Source organism: Triticum urartu, chromosome 6A (assembly GCF_056163025.1).
Source record: "Triticum urartu cultivar PI428250 chromosome 6A, HENAU_Tu73, whole genome shotgun sequence".
Taxonomy (NCBI): Eukaryota; Viridiplantae; Streptophyta; class Magnoliopsida; order Poales; family Poaceae; genus Triticum; species Triticum urartu.
This window is the reverse complement of record NC_141878.1, coordinates 109,170,001-109,187,578: the sequence shown is the minus strand read 5'-3', so window position 1 is coordinate 109,187,578 and position 17,578 is coordinate 109,170,001. Positions and strand designations below refer to the sequence as shown.

The 17,578-nt window shown below is 46.9% G+C and overlaps 1 protein-coding gene and 1 long non-coding RNA gene across 2 annotated transcripts; both read right to left on the bottom strand.

Annotated features, from left to right (window-relative positions):
- Positions 1-11,183: 11,183 nt before the first annotated feature.
- On the bottom strand, positions 11,184-11,893 carry LOC147964325 (uncharacterized). Its single transcript, XR_015609373.1, has 3 exons — positions 11,769-11,893; positions 11,602-11,659; positions 11,184-11,516 (listed from the first exon to the last, which is right to left on the bottom strand). It is a non-coding gene; the product is annotated as an uncharacterized LOC147964325 (long non-coding RNA).
- Positions 11,894-12,990: 1,097 nt separating this feature from the next.
- On the bottom strand, positions 12,991-16,579 carry LOC125517253 (uncharacterized). The gene is made up of 7 exons (XM_087529409.1): positions 16,026-16,579; positions 15,753-15,947; positions 15,493-15,666; positions 14,835-15,214; positions 14,599-14,742; positions 14,447-14,509; positions 12,991-14,351 (listed from the first exon to the last, which is right to left on the bottom strand). Exons 4-5 carry the CDS (start codon positions 15,165-15,167, stop codon positions 14,671-14,673), a joined length of 405 nt encoding a protein of 134 aa, XP_087385535.1. The 5' UTR covers positions 15,168-15,214; positions 15,493-15,666; positions 15,753-15,947; positions 16,026-16,579; the 3' UTR covers positions 12,991-14,351; positions 14,447-14,509; positions 14,599-14,670.
- Positions 16,580-17,578: the final 999 nt, after the last annotated feature.

The following is a 17,578-nucleotide window of genomic DNA, read 5'->3' as shown; positions in this document are numbered from 1 at the left end:
TGCACACGTTCAACTCGGTGATGTCCCTCGAGCTCCGATCCAGCCGAGTGTTGAGGGAGAGTTTCGTCAGCACGGCGGCATGATGACGGTGATGATGTTCTACCGACACAGGGCTTCGCCTAAGCACCGCTACGATATGACCGAGGTGGAATATGGTGGAAGGGGGCACCGCACACGGCTAAGGAACGATCGCGAAGACCAACTTGTGTGTCATGGGGTGCCCCCTTGCCCCCGTATATAAAGGAGGGAGAGGGGGGGTGCGGCCGGCCCCTAGGGGTGCGCCTGGAGGAGTCCTACTACCACCGGGAGTAGGACTCCCCCATCTTGCCTTGTTGGAGAAGGAAAGGGGAAGGGGGAAAGAGGAAAGGGGGGCGCCCCCCCCCCCTTCCTTGTCCTATTCGTACTAGGGGGAGGGGGCGCGCGGCCTGCCCTAGCCGGCCCTCCTCTTCTCCCTTAGGGCCCATGTAGGCCCATTAACCCCAGGGGGGTTCCAGTAACCCCCGGTACTCCGGTAAAATCCCGATTTCACCCAGAACGTTTCCGATATCCAAATATAGGCTTCCAATATATCAATCTTTATGTATCGACCATTTCGAGACTCCTCGTCATGTCCGTGATCACATCCGGGACTCCGAACAACCTTCGGTACATCAAAACACAAAAACCCTAATTACAATCGTCACCGAACTTTAAGCGTGCGGACCCTACGGGTTCAAGAAATATGTAGACATGACCGAGACACGTCTCCGGTTAATAACCAATAGCGGAACCTGGATGCTCATATTGGCTCCTACATATTCTACGAAGATCTTTATCGGTCAGACTGCATAACAACATATGTTGTTCCCTTTGTCATGGTATGTTACTTGCCCGAGATTCGATCGTCGGTATCTCAATACCTAGTTCAATCTCATTACCAGCAAGTCTCTTTACTCGTTCCGTAATACATCATCCCACAACTAACTTATTAGTTGCAATGCTTGCAAGGCTTGAGTGATGTGCATTACCGAGAGGGCCCAGAGATACCTCTCCGACAATCAGAGTGACAAATCCTAATCTCAAAATACGCCAACCCAACAACACTAGTGCAGAACCGGGAAATAGCACCGGTTCGTAAGGCCCTTTAGTGCCGGTTCCATAACCGGCACTAAAGTGTGGTCACTAAAGCCCCCCCCTTTAGTACCGGTTCAGCACAAACCGGTGCTAAAGGGCAACCACGTGGCACGAGCCAGCTCCGGGGGCCGGGAGCCCTTTAGTACCGGTTGGTAACACCAACCGGTACTAAAATGTTTGGGGGGTTTTGGGTTTTATATTTCTTTTTCATTTAATTTTGTGTTTTCCATTTTAATTCTTTTTCATTTGCTGGTATTTTACGATACTACACATTGTACACGTTATGCATATATATATATAAATAGAATTTCTAGTAGAACCAATCATATATATATATATATCATCAATGTCTCACAAACCACCATATTAATTCACACATACACACATGTATAGCTATATACAATTTCTCCTACATATGCATGTTGCCTTCAGAGCCAGTGGCATTAGCCTAATTGGTGCCTTCGGAGCACGATGACAATTGGAAGTGGTTCATGACCTGGTCGATGGGGGCGGTAGCGGGTAATAGTATTCTCCCTTTGGATTTATGTCCTGGTCGAGCAAAAATCCCGCTATTTCCTCTTGAAGTGCTTCTACGCGCTCCATTTCTAGGAGCTTGCCCCGCACCTCTTTGAACTGTTAAGAAGGAGATCAATATGCATGTGTATTAGTTGTGTGACTAGATATCGATAATGGTGTAAAAATTGTGAATAGTGTTCTGACAAGCGTACCCATTCCTGTCTTTGAGATCTGCTCCTTTCGGACGCCATCATGTGAATGTTCTCGCAAACGCAGAATGCACACAGATCAGTCCCCTGCGCCTACTTCAGGGCCTTTATTACGAGAATGGAATTTAATTTGATCAGATAATAATTAATCAAGCATGATAATTAAAGAGATGGCAGCTAGCTAGCTAGCTAGTACTACTTAATTACTTACCTTGGGTCGAAACCATTTCAGCTGTCGTTTCCATTCGCCTTCCGTGACGCTGATGAACCTTGCCCAAGCCCTGCCCGCCGACAAAGAAAATGAATAAAGGGGTTATTAAATAGTTCATATCATGAAATGACAAACTAAATAGCCCGAGATATATAGTTAATAATGATTGAAATTACCTGTTGACTATCCCAAACAAGATGTTATAGTCACTATTTGCTTTGATTAGTGAGTCCAGTATTTGAACTATTCCGGCGTCAACTTTAATGATACACAAGATCCAGTGAAATCTGCATGCACACACGTTTGCATGTCTTAATTAAGCGGGCATATGTAAGCAAAAACATGTAGCTAGCTAGTAGGCAAAAACAGAGAATTTGTAGTACAAGAAAGTGTGACTCACTGGAAGTTGTAAGGAAGTAGTATATCTTCATTGTATTTGAGGCGCTTCAAGAACTCTAGCATGCTGTCCTCTACCTGCTTTTCATGATGCTTGTTTATTTTCCATGTGTATTCATTAACGGTGTTTGGGTCAATGAACCCAATGCCATAGCGTCCACCTTTTCTCATTTCATACATCTTCATCCTGCATAATACCACAGAAAAGAATATAGTGAGGATAATTACAGGTAATGATTGATCAAAAGGATCACTACAGCTAGCTTGAGACTTAAATTACAGAAAGAAATCACTTACAGACAATAGCAACTGACGATAGATTTGTCGAGTGCGTCTTGAATTGTATAACTTAAACAGTTCAGAATACTCAACAGTCACAGGTTTCTCATGGTAGTAATGATCCTTCTTGACTTGCACCATGAGGGACTCTCGATCGGATCTCTTGGTAATGTCCATGTACCATTGATGCAATTCATACATTCTCGTTGGGAGCTTCTTGACCTCTTCTGGCTTGACCAAAGGTTGGCCCCGGGCATATTTTCGTTTTATTTCCTCCTCTGTAAGCACAGGCATGTCCTCGATCTCGAGGAGTTGTCCAACAGTGATGTTGAGAGTTTCAGCCTGCATTATATGCTCCTAGGTTATTACCACATCGCCCACCTCGGGAACGTAAACTGTTTGCCCACAATAATATTGGGCGCGCGTACTGTCACGTGTTGTTGGCGGCACAACAAGCGGGGGGATCGATTGTGCCGCCTGTTCTCCCAGCTGGGCAACGGTTTACCCGCATTTTTTGACAGCTTCTTGTTGTTTGCTCGAGCTCGAGCTTGCCTCCTTCTGTAGACGTTCTCGATGTAACTTCCTGATGTGGCGTTCATAGTCTGTGTCAACAGGCTTAGGAGCTGGTGGTTGAGCCATACGAATGAAGTGGTCAACTACTTCCACAGGCACTTTCTCCCTTGGCGGCGGTGGCGGTTTCGGTCCAAAATGGGCGTCGACTTCTGCCCGCACTATGGCATTGGTTTGCTCCTCGGTCCTGTCGTAACCCTCTCAGGAAGAGGAGTAGTGAGGTTTGGACCATATTTATATCGCTTGCCTCCGCCTGTACTTCCTGTACTATGACCTCGACTCGTACCGCTACGCACCATAGCTGCGGGGTGTCTCTTCTGCAATTGCTGAGGCGGCGGAGACGGCTGACGGGGCTAAGTTGGACGAGGAGGAGTGGCCTGAAGCTGTGCCGGACTTGGAGGAGGAGTGGCCTGAGGTTGTGCCAGACTTGGAGGAGGAGTGGACGTCTGACGCTGTGTCAGACTTGGAGGAGGAGTGGCCTGACACTTTGCCGGACTTGGAGGAGGAGGAGTGGCCTCACGCGTTGGTGGACTTGGAGGAGCGGGAGTCTGCTGACTCGGTGGTGGACTTCGACAAGGAGTCGGGTGACGCGGTGTCGGTGGCCTTCGAAAGATGATGCAATCCTTTCTCCATAGGATGATACGATGTTTGGCATCTCCGAGTGTGTGCTCCTCGTCACCTCTAGGAATGTCAAGCTCTAGCCCCGAATATTGGTCCACCACCTCATCAACCACGACACGAGCATAGCCTGCTGGAATCGGGTTGCAATGGAAGGTTGCATCGGGAGAATTTGTATAAGCAACGCCGTCCGCCACCTTCAAGGATATGTTCTTAATTTTGAAGTGTAGCTCGCAATTAGTGTTCTCCACGATGTCATCCACGGGGTATCTATCCAGCATTGCGTCAAACGGGGCGGAACCCACGCTGCTTCTCGGCATGGATCGGGCGGTGGTATCCAATGCTGGATCATCCGCTAGCTGCTGCAGCTGCTGAGACCCCCTTTGCTGGCTAAGTGAGTCGATCTGCTCCTGCTGCCGCTGGAATTTGACTACCAAGTCCGCGTGCGCTGATTCTAGGCCTTGAAGGCGTTCATAGTCCAGCTTCCTCTTCTCCTCCTCCATCTTCCTCTGCTTCTCCTCTGCAATCTTCCTTCTCGCACGGGTTCTGTAGTCGGTGTTCCAGTCCGAAAACCCCTCATACCACGGAATAGCGCCCTTGCCTCGTGTTCTTCCCGGGTGTTCAGGATTTCCCAGGGCACGCGTAAGCTCGTCGTTCTCTCTGTTGGGCTGGAACACCCCCGTTCGAGCCTCTTCTATTGCAACAAGTATATTATCGTCGGCTCCGTTCAGACATGCCTTCGTCGAAACTTTGCCTGTCTTCGGGTCCAACTCCCCCCCATGCGCATAGAACCAAGTCCTGCACCTGGGGGGGCAGCTCTTAGTAACCAGAGTGACACCTGCATCCTCCATCTCTTTCTCAGACTTATCCCACTTAGGCATTGCCACCGCGTAGCCACCTGGCCCTAGCTTATGGAACTTATCCTTTTTTCAGCATTCTTCTTGTTTATTCTCGACCGTTCCTTAGCTAATTCTGAATCCTTGAATTTCACGAAATCGTCCCATGAGCACTTTGATTCTCTAGTGTTCCCTCGAATACTGGAATCTTCCTTCCTCCCTTGACGTACTTGTCCCATTCATGATTCTTGTGGTTCTTGAATGCAACCGCCATCTTCCTAAGAGCAGCGTCCTTGACTTTCTGCACATCTGCTTCTGTGAAATGATCTGGTAGGGTGAAATGTTCCATGAGAGTATCCCAAAGCAAACTTTTTTGTCTGTCATAGACAAAAGTAAGATCTGGACGTGGCTTTGCTGGCTCTCTCCATTCTTGAAGGGAGATCGGGAGTTGGTCCTTCACAAGAACTCCGCACTGACGAACAAACTTGTCCGCAATCTTCTTAGGCGCTAATGGTTCGCCATTAGGTTTGATTGCCTCGATATTATACTTTACGCCCTCCTTCAACTTTTTGTTCGGGCCTCGTTTCGTCCTATTACCTGAAGATTTGCTCGATCCGGAAGGCTGAAAGAAGAAAGATCGATTTGTTAATATATCTTCAACTCATTTAAAACATGTGATGATCACCAGATGCCTGCTTATATAAATATATATACCTCTTCGGTGTTGTCATAATCGTAGTTCATGACTTCATCAATTCGGTCGTCGCGATCGAATATCATATCACCCTCTCCGGTGTTGTTCGGAAATTCGGAGCCGTCATAATCTTCTTCATTCTGATCATCATCTGGCCCGCGTATTATATCGAACATGGTTTGTTCTCCCTCTCTGTCGGTATTGTCCGCCATAGCTTTTATTTAACTATGCCAAAAGAAATATAAAACAATTTAGTATTCAAATTACATCGTCTCGAATAATAGATATAATCTCGAATACATCGTCTCGAATAATAGATATAATCTCGAATACATCGTCTCGAATAATAGATATAATCTCGAATACATCGTCTCGAATAATATATAATCTCGAATACATCGTCTTGAATATTATATATCGAGTACATCAGTGGCTAGGTAGCTAATAAAGATCGAATACTACAGAAGAATCTAGGACACTCGCGGTTCCTGCGGTGCGGGCGGTGGACACCCAAAGAGAAGGAACCCTCACAGGATCATAGCTGAAGTGAGATCCCTGAAGAAACTGCCAGGTATTGGAGAACCTGCCGCCCTCTAATGCAACCATGTAGCGATGGACGTGCTCGTCCTCCTCCCTGACACGGCGACGTACCACCTCCGGCGGGGCCGGCTCCCTCCGCACCGAAACTGGCCCACGCGAACGCCACCAAATGAGATCAGGGTCGACGACGGGACCCGGGGCCGGGTTCCTCATCAAGCGGCGCGCCCCTCCAGGAAGCACCTCCCAGTGCCAGTCCGGCGGAGCCCAGTCCCGGACATGGGTCAGTCAGACGTCGTCGCGGACGGGTCGACGGCGAGGATGCGGGCCGGGCATCGTCGAGAACAAATACTAGCTATATGCTCGCAAAAAGTAACATTTTTTTAATGATTGGATTTTGATAACTAAAATTTCTAACATTTCTATATAACACTAATTATGCTATCATTGCATATGTCAAAATTCTATATGCTATTTCATACTAATTAAGCATCTAACACTAAAAACAGAAAACATAACTTTTATACATCCATTAAAAAACTGAAAAACAACATTATATAAAAAAATTCCATACTAATTAAACACTAATTATATCCATCTAACATGCATTCATACATATATATACTAGTGAAAAAATAATAATCTAAAAAATCTAAACTAATTAAACATACAAAATACGTATATACTAATATATATATACATGCATTAATTCATACATATGTACGTGTGTGTGTGTATGGGCTCGGGGAGGGGCGGCGCCCATGGTGGCCGCCGGGGGCGAGGGAGAGGGGTTAGAGGGGGAGAGCTCACAGCGGGGCGACGGCGACGGGGGCGGCGACGGAGACGAGGGCGGCGACGGGGACGGGGGCAGCGAAGGGGACGAGAACGGGGACGGGGGCGGCGACGGGGACGAGGGCGGCGACGGGGACGGGGGCGGCGACGGCGACGGCGTCGATCGATCGGGGCGCGCTGGCGGTGCTTCAATGGGGAAACAGAGGAAGAAACAGAGGGAGAATGAAATTTTCGTAAGTGTTGTATATATAGAAGGCACCTTTAGTACCGGTTGGAGCCACCAACCGATACTAAAGGCCTGTTTTGGCCAGGCCAAGCGGCGGGAACCGCACCCCCTTTAGTACCGGTTGGTGGCTCCAACCGGTACTAAAGGCCCCCCTTTAGTACCGGTTGGTGCCACAAACCGGTACTAAAGGGGGTGCGCTGGCGCAGGTGCGGGGCGCAAGTTTAGTCCCACCTCGCTAGCCGAGGGGCGACCGCACTGGTTTATAAACCCCCGTGCGGTAGCTCTCTCGAGCTCCTCTCCAAAGCAGGCCTACTGGGCCTACATGTTCTGTGCTGCCCTGTTGGCCTACTGGGCCTTTGCGGGCCTGCATCCTGGCCCAACAACAGGTTGGGTTTCTAGTCGCATGCAGGCCGCTCTGGCCTAGTAGGCGGGCTTTTTATATTTTTTGCTTTATTTATTTTTGAGTTGTTTTTTTGTGTATTTAGAGTTTCTTTGTGAATATTTTTGCTTTAGGTACAAAAAATTACAAACTTTCTGTTAGTGCCCGTAGTTTTCAAATTTGAATAGTTTAAATTTTGAATTATTTGAAATTAGTGTGAATCACTAGTTTGTGAATAACTTAACTTTAAAAATCAGTAAAGGCATGAAAGAATTTGTTTGCACATAAAATTTCTTCGCGTTTCAAATGCCAAAACACATAATTAACTACCCTAACTATTACAGAGATTCCCTTCTGGGTGTGAAACATAGAAGAAAGTGATGATAGTGAAGCCGATCACATCCCAGATCTTTGGGTGTGAAACTTTTTCTTCGCGTGTGTCCCTTTGCGCCGTAACCATGGAAAATCTTCATCATTTAACGGGATTCTCGGGTCAATATTCACTGTGAATGGAGCAATTTCATCAAACTTTTCATAATCTTTTGACTTGTATGTCTTGTCATCCACTCCCATGATGTTTCTCTTCCCAGAAAGAACTATGTGCCGCTTTGGCTCATCGTACGATGCATTCGCTTCCTTATCTTTTCTTTTTCTTGGCTTGGTAGACATGTCCTTCACATAGAAAACCTGTGCCACATCATTGGCTAGGACGAATGGTTCATCTACATACGCAAGATTGTTGAGATCCACTGTTGTCATTCCGTACTGCGGGTCTTCTGTTACCCCGCCTCGTGTCATATTGACCCATTTGCACCGAAACGAAGGGACCTTCAAACCACGTCGATAGTCAAGTTCCCATATGTCCTGTATATAACCATAATATGTTTCCTTTCCCGTCTTGGTTTCTGCATCAAAGCGGACACCACTGTTTTGGTTGGTGCTCTTCTTATCTTGGGCGGTCGTGTAAAATGTATTACCATTTATCTCGTACCCTTTTAAAGTCATTATATTCGAAGATGGTAACTGGGACAGCAAGTACATGTCATCTTCAATAGAGGTGTCATGCATGGTACGTGTCTGCAACCAGCTGGCGAAACTCCTGGTTTGTTCACGTGTAATCCAGTCATCAGACCGCTCCGGGTGTTTCGAGCGTAGCAAATTCTTGTGTTCATCCATATATGGAGCCACCAAGGCGGAATTCTGTAGAACTGTGTAGTGTGCTTCAGTGAGAGAATGTCCGTCCATACATATTATTTGTTCCCCTCCTAGCGTGCCTTTTCCATCCAGGCTGCCCTTATGCCGCGATTCAGGAACACCAATCGGCTTAAGGTCAGGAATAAAGTCAATACAAAACTCAATGACCTCCTCATTTTGACGGCCCTTGGAGATGCTTCCTTCTAGCCTAGCACGGTTATGAACATATTTCTTTAAGACTCCCATGAACCTCTCAAAGGGGAACATATTGTGTAGAAATACAGGACCCAAAACGTTAATCTCTTCGCATAGGTGAACTAGGACGTGCGTCATGATGTTGAAGAAGGATGGTGGGAACACCAACTCGAAACTGACAAGACATTGCACCAAATCATTCTCTAACCTTGGTATGATTTATGGATCAATTACCTTCTGAGAGATTGCATTGAGAAATGCACATAGCTTCACAATGGCTAATCGAACGTTTTCCGGTAGAAGCCCCCTCAATGCAACCGGAAGCAGTTGCGTCATAATCACGTGGCAGTCATGAGACTTTAGGTTCTGGAACTTTTTCTCTGCCATGTTTATTATTCCCTTTATATTCGACAAGAAGCCAGACGGTACCTTAATACTGAGCAGGCATTCGAAGAAGATTTCCTTCTCTTCTTTGGTAAGAGCGTAGCTTGCATGACCCTGATGTATGCCGTCTTTTTCGTGCATACGTTGCTGGTCCTCTCGTGCCTCAGGTGTATCTTTTGTCTTCCCATACACGCCCAAGAAGCCAAGCAGGGTCACACAAAGATTCTTCGTCACGTGCATCACGTCGATTGCGGAGCGGACCTCTAGGTCTTTCCAATAGGGCAGGTCCCAAAATATAGATTTCTTCTTCCACATGGTGCGCGTCCGTCAGCGTCATTCGGAACAGGTTGTCCACCAGGACCCTTTCCAAAGACCACCTTCAAATCCTTGACCATATCATGTACATCAGCACCAGTACGGTGGCGAGGCTTCGTCCGGTGATCCGCCTCACCTTTCAAATGCTTGCCTTTCTTTCTTACGGGATGCCTGCTCGGAAGAAATCGACGATGTCCCAGGTACACATTCTTCTTACAATTAGCCAAATATATACTGTCGGTATCGTCCAAACAGTGCGTACATGCGCGGTATCCCTTGTTTTTCTGTCCTGAAAGGTTACTGAGAGCAGGCCAATCATTGATGGTCACGAACAGCAACGCCTTTAGGTCAAATTCTTCCCCCATGTGCTCATCCCACGCATGTACACCTGTTCCATTCCACAGTTGTAAGAGTTCTTCAACTAATGGCCTTAGGTACACATCAATGTCGTTGCCGGGTTGCTTAGGGCCTTGCATGAGCACTGGCATCATAATGAATTTCCGCTTCATGCACAACCAAGGAGGAAGGTTATACAAACATAGAGTCACAGGTCAGGTGCTATGGTTGCTGCTCTGCTCCCCAAAAGGATTAATGCCATCTGCGCTTAGACCAAACCATACGCTCCTTGCGTCATCTGCAAACTCCTTCCTGTACTTTCTTTCGATTTTTCTCCACTGCGACCCGTCAGCGGGTACTCTCAACTTCCTGTCTTTCTTACGGTCTTCTCTGTGCCATCGCATCGCCTTGGCATGCTCTTTGTTTTGGAACAAACGTTTCAACCATGGTATTATAGGAGCATACCACATCACCTTGGCAGGAATCTTCTTCCTGGGGCGCTCGCCCTCGACATCACCAGGGTCATCGCGGCTAATCTTATAGCGCAATGCACCACATACCGGGCAAGCGTTCAAATCCTCGTACTCACCGCGGTAGAGGATGCAATCATTAGGGCATGCATGTATCTTCTGCACCTCTAACCCTAGAGGGAAGACAGCCTTCTTTGCTTCGTACGTACTCTCGGGCAATTCGTTGTCCTTTGGAAGCATATCCTTTATCATTACCAGCAACTTTCCAAATCCCTTGTCAGATACACCATTCTCTGCCTTCCATTGCAGCAATTCCAGTGTGGTGCCCAGCTTTTTCTTGTCACCTACGCAATTCGGGTACAACAATTTTTTGTGATCCTCTAACATGCGCTGTAACTTCTTCTCCAAATCACTTGCGCAGTTTCTCTTTGCATCGGCAATGGCCCGACCTAGATCATCAACGGGCTCATCTGATGCCTCTTCTTCAGCTTCTTCCTGCATTGCCGGCTCAGCTTCTTCCCGCATTACCGGCTCAGCTTCTTCCCCCATTGTTGTATCATCGTATTCAGGGAACCCATGGCCAGGATAGCTGTCGTCGTCCTCTTCTTCTTCATTATCTTCCATCATAACCCCTCTTTCTCCGTGCTTGGTCCAAACATTATAGTGGGGCATGAAACCGGACTTAAACAGGTGGACGTGAATGGTTCTTGACGTAGATTAATTGTGACCATTCTTACAGCGAGCACATGGACAAGGCATAAAACCATCCGCCCGCTTGTTTTCCTTAGCCACAAGCAGAAAAGTATGCACGCCCTCAACGAACTGGGGAGAGCATCGGTCATCGTACATCCATTGCCGGCTCATCTTCATTACACAACACCGAATAGACCAAATTAATACAATTTCATACAACACTTAAATGCAACAAACAAATAACTCTCTAGCTAAAGCATTTAAATGCAACAACAAATACGATCAAGATCGCAACTAAGGTAACAATGGATCCAACAGCATAATGATAGCAAGCCTCACTATCGATGGCATATTTTCTAATCTTTCTAATCTTCAAGCGCATTTTCTCCATCTTGATCTTGTGATCATCGACGACATCAGCAACATGCAACTCCAATTCCATCTTATCCCCCTCAATTCTTTTCAATTTTTCTTTCAAGTACTCGTTTTCTCTTTCAACTAAATTTAACCTCTCGACAATAGGGTCGGTTGGAATTTCCGGTTCACATACCTCCTAGAAAAAATTTCCATGTCAACTTGATGGGCATAATTTGTCATAAACACGAAATGCAACTAGTTTTAAAAGAGAATATCTATACCACATCCGAATCATAACAAGGACGAGGGCCGACGGGGACGGATATCAAAACCATGGCACTATATGTATAACAAACAACGTACGGGTAAGATAATTATACGAGTAACTATATATCCAAATCACACAAACATCAATTTTTATATAAAATTTCATGAACAAGAGGCTCACCACAAGGTGGTGCTGGCGACGGGACGGTGCGGGCGATCGATGGTGGTTACGACGGAGATTTAGAAGGCACTAAGTAAACCACACCTACATATGCAAACTAAGTGTTATTTTTGACCTCAAATTGCATATAAATCAAATACTAGCACATATATATATATATATCCTCCCAAATTACTAAACTCACAAATTAATCACTATATAAAGCATTGCAAGAGCTAATCTAGCAATGAGAGATGAAAGGACAAAGTTGCTAACCTTTGTGATCATTTGAATGGATGGGGACCTTCAAATCTTGACAAATTTTGGGCAAAATGTGTGATGAGCTCGAGAGGAAGAGGAGAAGAACGGAGAGGAGAGGGGAAAGGGGAAGAACAGAGCGAGCTCGGGTGGACGACGGGTTTATGTAGGACGACCTTTAGTACCGGTTCGTGCCAAGAACCGGTACTAAAGGGGCTGGAGGGGCCCTAGTCTGACAACATCCTGCCACCACTCTCATTAGTACCGGTTCGTGGCACGAACCGGTGCTAAAGGTTCGCCACGAACCAGTACTAATGAAAGCGGCCCGGCTAACCGTTGGAACCGGCACTAATGTATACATTAGTGCCGGCTCAAATACAAACCGGCACTAATGTGCTTCACGTTTGACCCTTTTTCTACTAGTGCAAATACCTTCGGAGACACCTGTAGAGCACCTTTATAATCACCTAGTTACGTTGTGACGTTTGGTAGCACACAAAGTGTTCCTCCGGTAAACGGGAGTTGCATAATCGCATAGTCATAGGAACATGTATAAGTTATGAAGAAAGCAATAGCAACAAACTAAACGATCAAGTGCTAAGCTAACGGAATGGGTCAAGTCAATCACATCATTCTCCTAATGATGTGATCCCGTTAATCAAATAACAACTCTTTTGTTCATGGTTAGGAAACATAACCATCTTCGATCAACGAGCTAGTCAAGTAGAGGCATACTAGTGACACTCTGTTTGTCTATGTATTCACACATGTATTATATTTCCGGTTAATACAATTCTAGCATGAATAATAAACATTTATCATGATATAAGGAAATAAATAATAACTTTATTATTGCCTCTAGGGCATATTTCCTTCAGTGTCATCTATAATCTGATACAGTATTCAAGATGTACCATTTGGCAAAAAATCATTGGAGAAGCACATAGATTTCTCGTTTTACACAAAATTGTCTACATGCTCTACATTTTGGCAAATAACGTATTCCACTGTAGTACTTATAACAGGAACACACATAAAAATAGTTTAACATGCATTGAATTAATCAAGTGAACATGAAGAGATTTAAGATATTGAAGCTAACCACAAAAATTCAACACCAGAACAGTGCCCATTACATGATTACTAGGGCTGAATGATAGAAATAGCAAAGAAATCTCATCGTCGATTGAGAAGGAGAGGTGGCGGGGCTGCTCAGCTGATGAAGCAGAGGACGTAGGCGGCGCTGCTCGGGTGAAGAGTTAGAGGTAAGGCAACACTGCTTCGGGGTGAGGATGTAGACGAGGTGCTACCAAGGGCAGACAACATAGTCAAAGCAGCGCTACTTGGTGGAGAGCATGGAGAGGAGGTGCGCTTCTCAAAGGAGACAGACCAATTACGTAATGTAACAGACAAATTGAAGGACCAAATCAAGGGTACAACCATCATAAATGAAAGAATTTAAGCAACATGGATCCTCGGATAATCACATTCATATCCTGAAGCTATATGTGAAGGAAATATGCCCTAGAGGCAATAATAAAGTTGTTATTTATATTTCCTTATATCATGATAAATGTTTATTATTTATGCTAGAATTGTATTGACCGGAAACTTACACTACTGGAATCAAGCGGGCGGCAAAGGCATGGATCACGGACGGCAAACGTCTTTGTCGTCCGCCAGCAGACGGCAAACTGTCCATCTGAACAAGTGCCAGCAAAGGCCTACTTTGCCGTCCGCTTCCTAGAAACGGACAGCAAAGGATTTTACCGTCCGCCATCCGAGTCCAGCAGACGACAATGACAACGCACGGCAGTGCGGTGGCGTGAGTGACATTAGGGGGTTAACGGCGCTCTTTGCCGTCAGCTAGCGGACGGCAAAGAGTCAAAGCTCTTTGCCGTCCGCTGACAGACGGCAAAGAGCTTAGCTAGGCAGTACTGGGGAGCTGCCACGTGGCCAGTTATGCCGTCTGCCAGCGGACGGCAAAGTAATTTGAATCTTTGCCGTCTGCCAGCAGACGACAAAGTGACCAAATAGGCAGCCAGTGTTTCCCAGGTTTTACAGGTAGCTACCACGTGTCCTCTTTGCCGTCCGCTAGAGGTGAGAGAGTCTGTATAACTAACCACCATGGCTATCTCCGCGGGCTGTGCACGAGGCGTTATCTCAGGATTAGAGCTACTCGGGTGCTTCTTGATCTGCAGGAGAGGCTTAAGAAGAAGAAGAAACATACCGTTATGACGGAGGTGTAGGAATGGTCAGGGCTGCGCCAGTGCCAGACGGAGGTGAAGGACCGGTCGGGGTTCCGGCATTGGCAGAAGGAGTGGTCAATGCTTGTCGGGAGCCATGCTGCACCAAATATCATTTCCAATAATGTCTCGTTAGCAAGTTCGCAAACTGAAATGTGAATAGTAGTAAGCAACGACCATTCAAATCAAACTCACCGTGTTCGCCGGAGCAATCTAGGGCATCGGCGGAGGGGCCTGACCGTTTTTCTCGCACATGATCTGCACATTTGGTTCTCACGAGTCAGTCATATTAGATAGTAATGCGAACATTACATGCATGATTGGGCTAATATGCACGAGAAACGTACCACGATGAGCTCGTATAGGGCCCGGTTAGCGATGTCGTTCTGGTTCCTCTCCTCCTCCAACAGCTTAGCCGTCTACTCCTCCATCTCCTTTTTTGCCTCCTCCACAAGCTCCTTCGTCCTCAATCTCTCTTTCTCAACAATAGCCTGCAACACACCACTCCTCATTAGCACTGTAATCATCGACGGGCGCACACACAATGTAATGGAGGAAAGGTGAGAGAGTCTGTATAACTAACCACCATGGCGATCTCCGCGGGCCGTGCATGAGGCGTTATCTCAGGATCAGAGCTACTCGGGCGCTTCTTGATCTGCGGGAGAGGCTTAGGACAACGTATCAGTCCATCACCAATGGCTTGAGAGCCATGGGACCTCCCGCCACCAGATATCATCACCAGCTCTGTATCAAAAGGATCCTGGCTCGGGTTAAAGTCCTCCCCTTTCCTCGCCTTCCCCTTGTCTCTGTACCTCACAAGCTTGTGGTGGGAGGTCTTGTTGGTGAAGCTCTCTGGATCATCTAGGTCAGACTCCGTGAATGGATTCGCCTTCTTGTACGGGGCCATATGGGCCATGCCATAGAGGCGAACAGACCTGGCACGGGCTTCTTGTAGTGGTGCGCCTGAGAGAGTGGAACAAAATATTAGTTAAGGGCTCAAGCTAGCATGAAGAATGATAATGCTATGTAAATAGGTCATTTTGGAGCTAACTAGCTAAGATTAGTTTAGGTCGTTATTGAGCTATCGAAGGTAGTTATGCCATTTTTCAACTGACTAACGAATATTATGTCATTTTATAGAGCTATCTAAGGTTATTATGTCATTTTAGAGCTAAATATGCCATAAATGAACTATCTAGCATGAAGAATGAATTGCATGAACCATGTAGTAAACCACATACCCGGTTATCCCCGTACTCAAACAGGTTGGAGCTCCCTTGATGGTGTGGCACAACTTCCATTTGGTCGTGCTTATCCTTGGCCCTTTGGTGTTCGACTTTCTATTGGGCAGAGCACCACGCATCCACCAACACCTCCCAACAGTCCATCTTATCCACACACCATCTCGGGGGCACCTAAGTGAGTTAAGAGAAATTTCAGTGCTACGCCTATGAATCAAATCAAGAAAACTAAGTTCAAGGCCTTAAGAATAGGTAATTACATGCATGTACTTCTCCTTACTCAGAAACTTGTCGCGACACTTCTGCTTGCCCCTCTTAATACCCTTCGAGGCGTAGTAGTCTTGAACGGCCTGCACCCGAGCCTCGTGCCTTAAGTTATGACGTAGGTGCTTGCACTCGTTTTCGACAACCATACACGCGGCATCCTGCTCTCCCTCTGAAACTCTGTAGAAGGTCTGCAATCAAACAAGACAACACTGATTAGTACAATCACTAGGTAGTGTTGATTTTTAATTCCGTAAAGGATAAATTACCCAAAACCGACGGAACACAATGTCGGCCACCGTCTCGCACGAGACACCATCGACCCTCTCCTCCAGCGGGGCCGGGGCATCCGAGTACAGCTCCCAGGTCAGTGCTAGCTGTGGAACCTGATCCTCACCAGGCAACGTGACCCACCCAGGGAAGTGCTGCCGGCAAAGCACACCAAGGACATGGTTGGGCCTACGGGAACCACGGGGGCATACCCAGCCCCTGCAGTATGACAAGGCCAACGCATTAGATATTAATTTGAAGGAACATGAAGGCAAAAGGAGATGGGTCCACATCAGACGGAGCACTCCTGTGGTCGGTGAATCAGTTGAGGGTGGCGGCGAGGAAGGCGTAATAGCCTTCCTACCTCTCCCGCTGCCACGTCCACCTCTAGCAGGCTTCTTCATCCTCCCCCGACCTCTCCCAGCCGAAGAAGAAGCGCCCGCCGCAGTTGACTGCATACTGTCTAGCAGCGCTCTCTAGAGGGGCTGGGCTGGAATAATGGAACCACCCCTCCCAGTAGCGCTCGCAGGAGGATCGGGGCGCTTTGGACCCTTGCCCACCATCCTGTCAACACTTGCAATGACAAAAGGTAAACAAAATTAGTACAACATAAAAATTTTGGATACCTGACATGAACATAATAATATGTATATAATTTAAGTGTATCATAATCATGACCATAATAAAAATACACCCGATCAACACTAATATATATGGGGTCGAGGTGTGGTGTCGGGGTGTCGGGGTCGGGGTGTCAGGGTCGGGGTCGGGGTGTGGTGTTAGGGTGTCGGGGGTCAGGGGTGAGGGAGGGTGTGGTGTCAGGGTGTCGGTGGTCGGGGTGTCGGTGGTCGGGGTCGGGGCCGGGGTGTGGTGTCAAGGTGTCGGGGTAGGGGTGTCGTGTCGGGGTCGGGGTGTCAGGGTGTCGGGCTCGGGGTCGGGGTCGACCGCGGTCGGGGTGTGGTGTCAGGGTGTCGGATGGTTGGGGGTCGGGGTCGGGGTGTGGTGTCAGGGTGTCGGGGGTCGGGGTGTCCTGCCGGGGTGTCGGGGTGTCGATCGGGTGTCGGGGGTCGGGTCGGGGTCTCTTTTTTCCTTTTATTCTTCTTCTTCTCCTCCTCTCCTCTTTCTTCTTCTTCTTCTTCTTCTTCTTATTCTTCTTCTTCTTCTTTCTTCTCCTCCTCCTCCTCCTCCTCTTCTTCTTCTTATTCTTCTTCTCCATTTTCCTCTTCTTCTTCTTCTTTTCTTCTTTCTTCTTCTCCCTCCTTCTACTTCTTCTTCTAAAACTAAACTAAAACTAATCTAAAATAAACTAAAGTAAAACTAAAACTAATCTAAAATAAACTAAACTAAACTAAAACTAAAACTAATCTAAAATAAAATAAAATAAAATAAACTAAAACTAAAACTGAACTATAACTATAGCTATAACTAAAACAGAAACTAAACTAAAAGAAACTAATTAAACAAAAAAGGGGGAGGAGCTCACCTGGTGGAGGGGGAGGCCGGACGGCTGTGGCGGCTGCTGGAGGAGGCGGCGACCCGGTGGAGGGGGAGG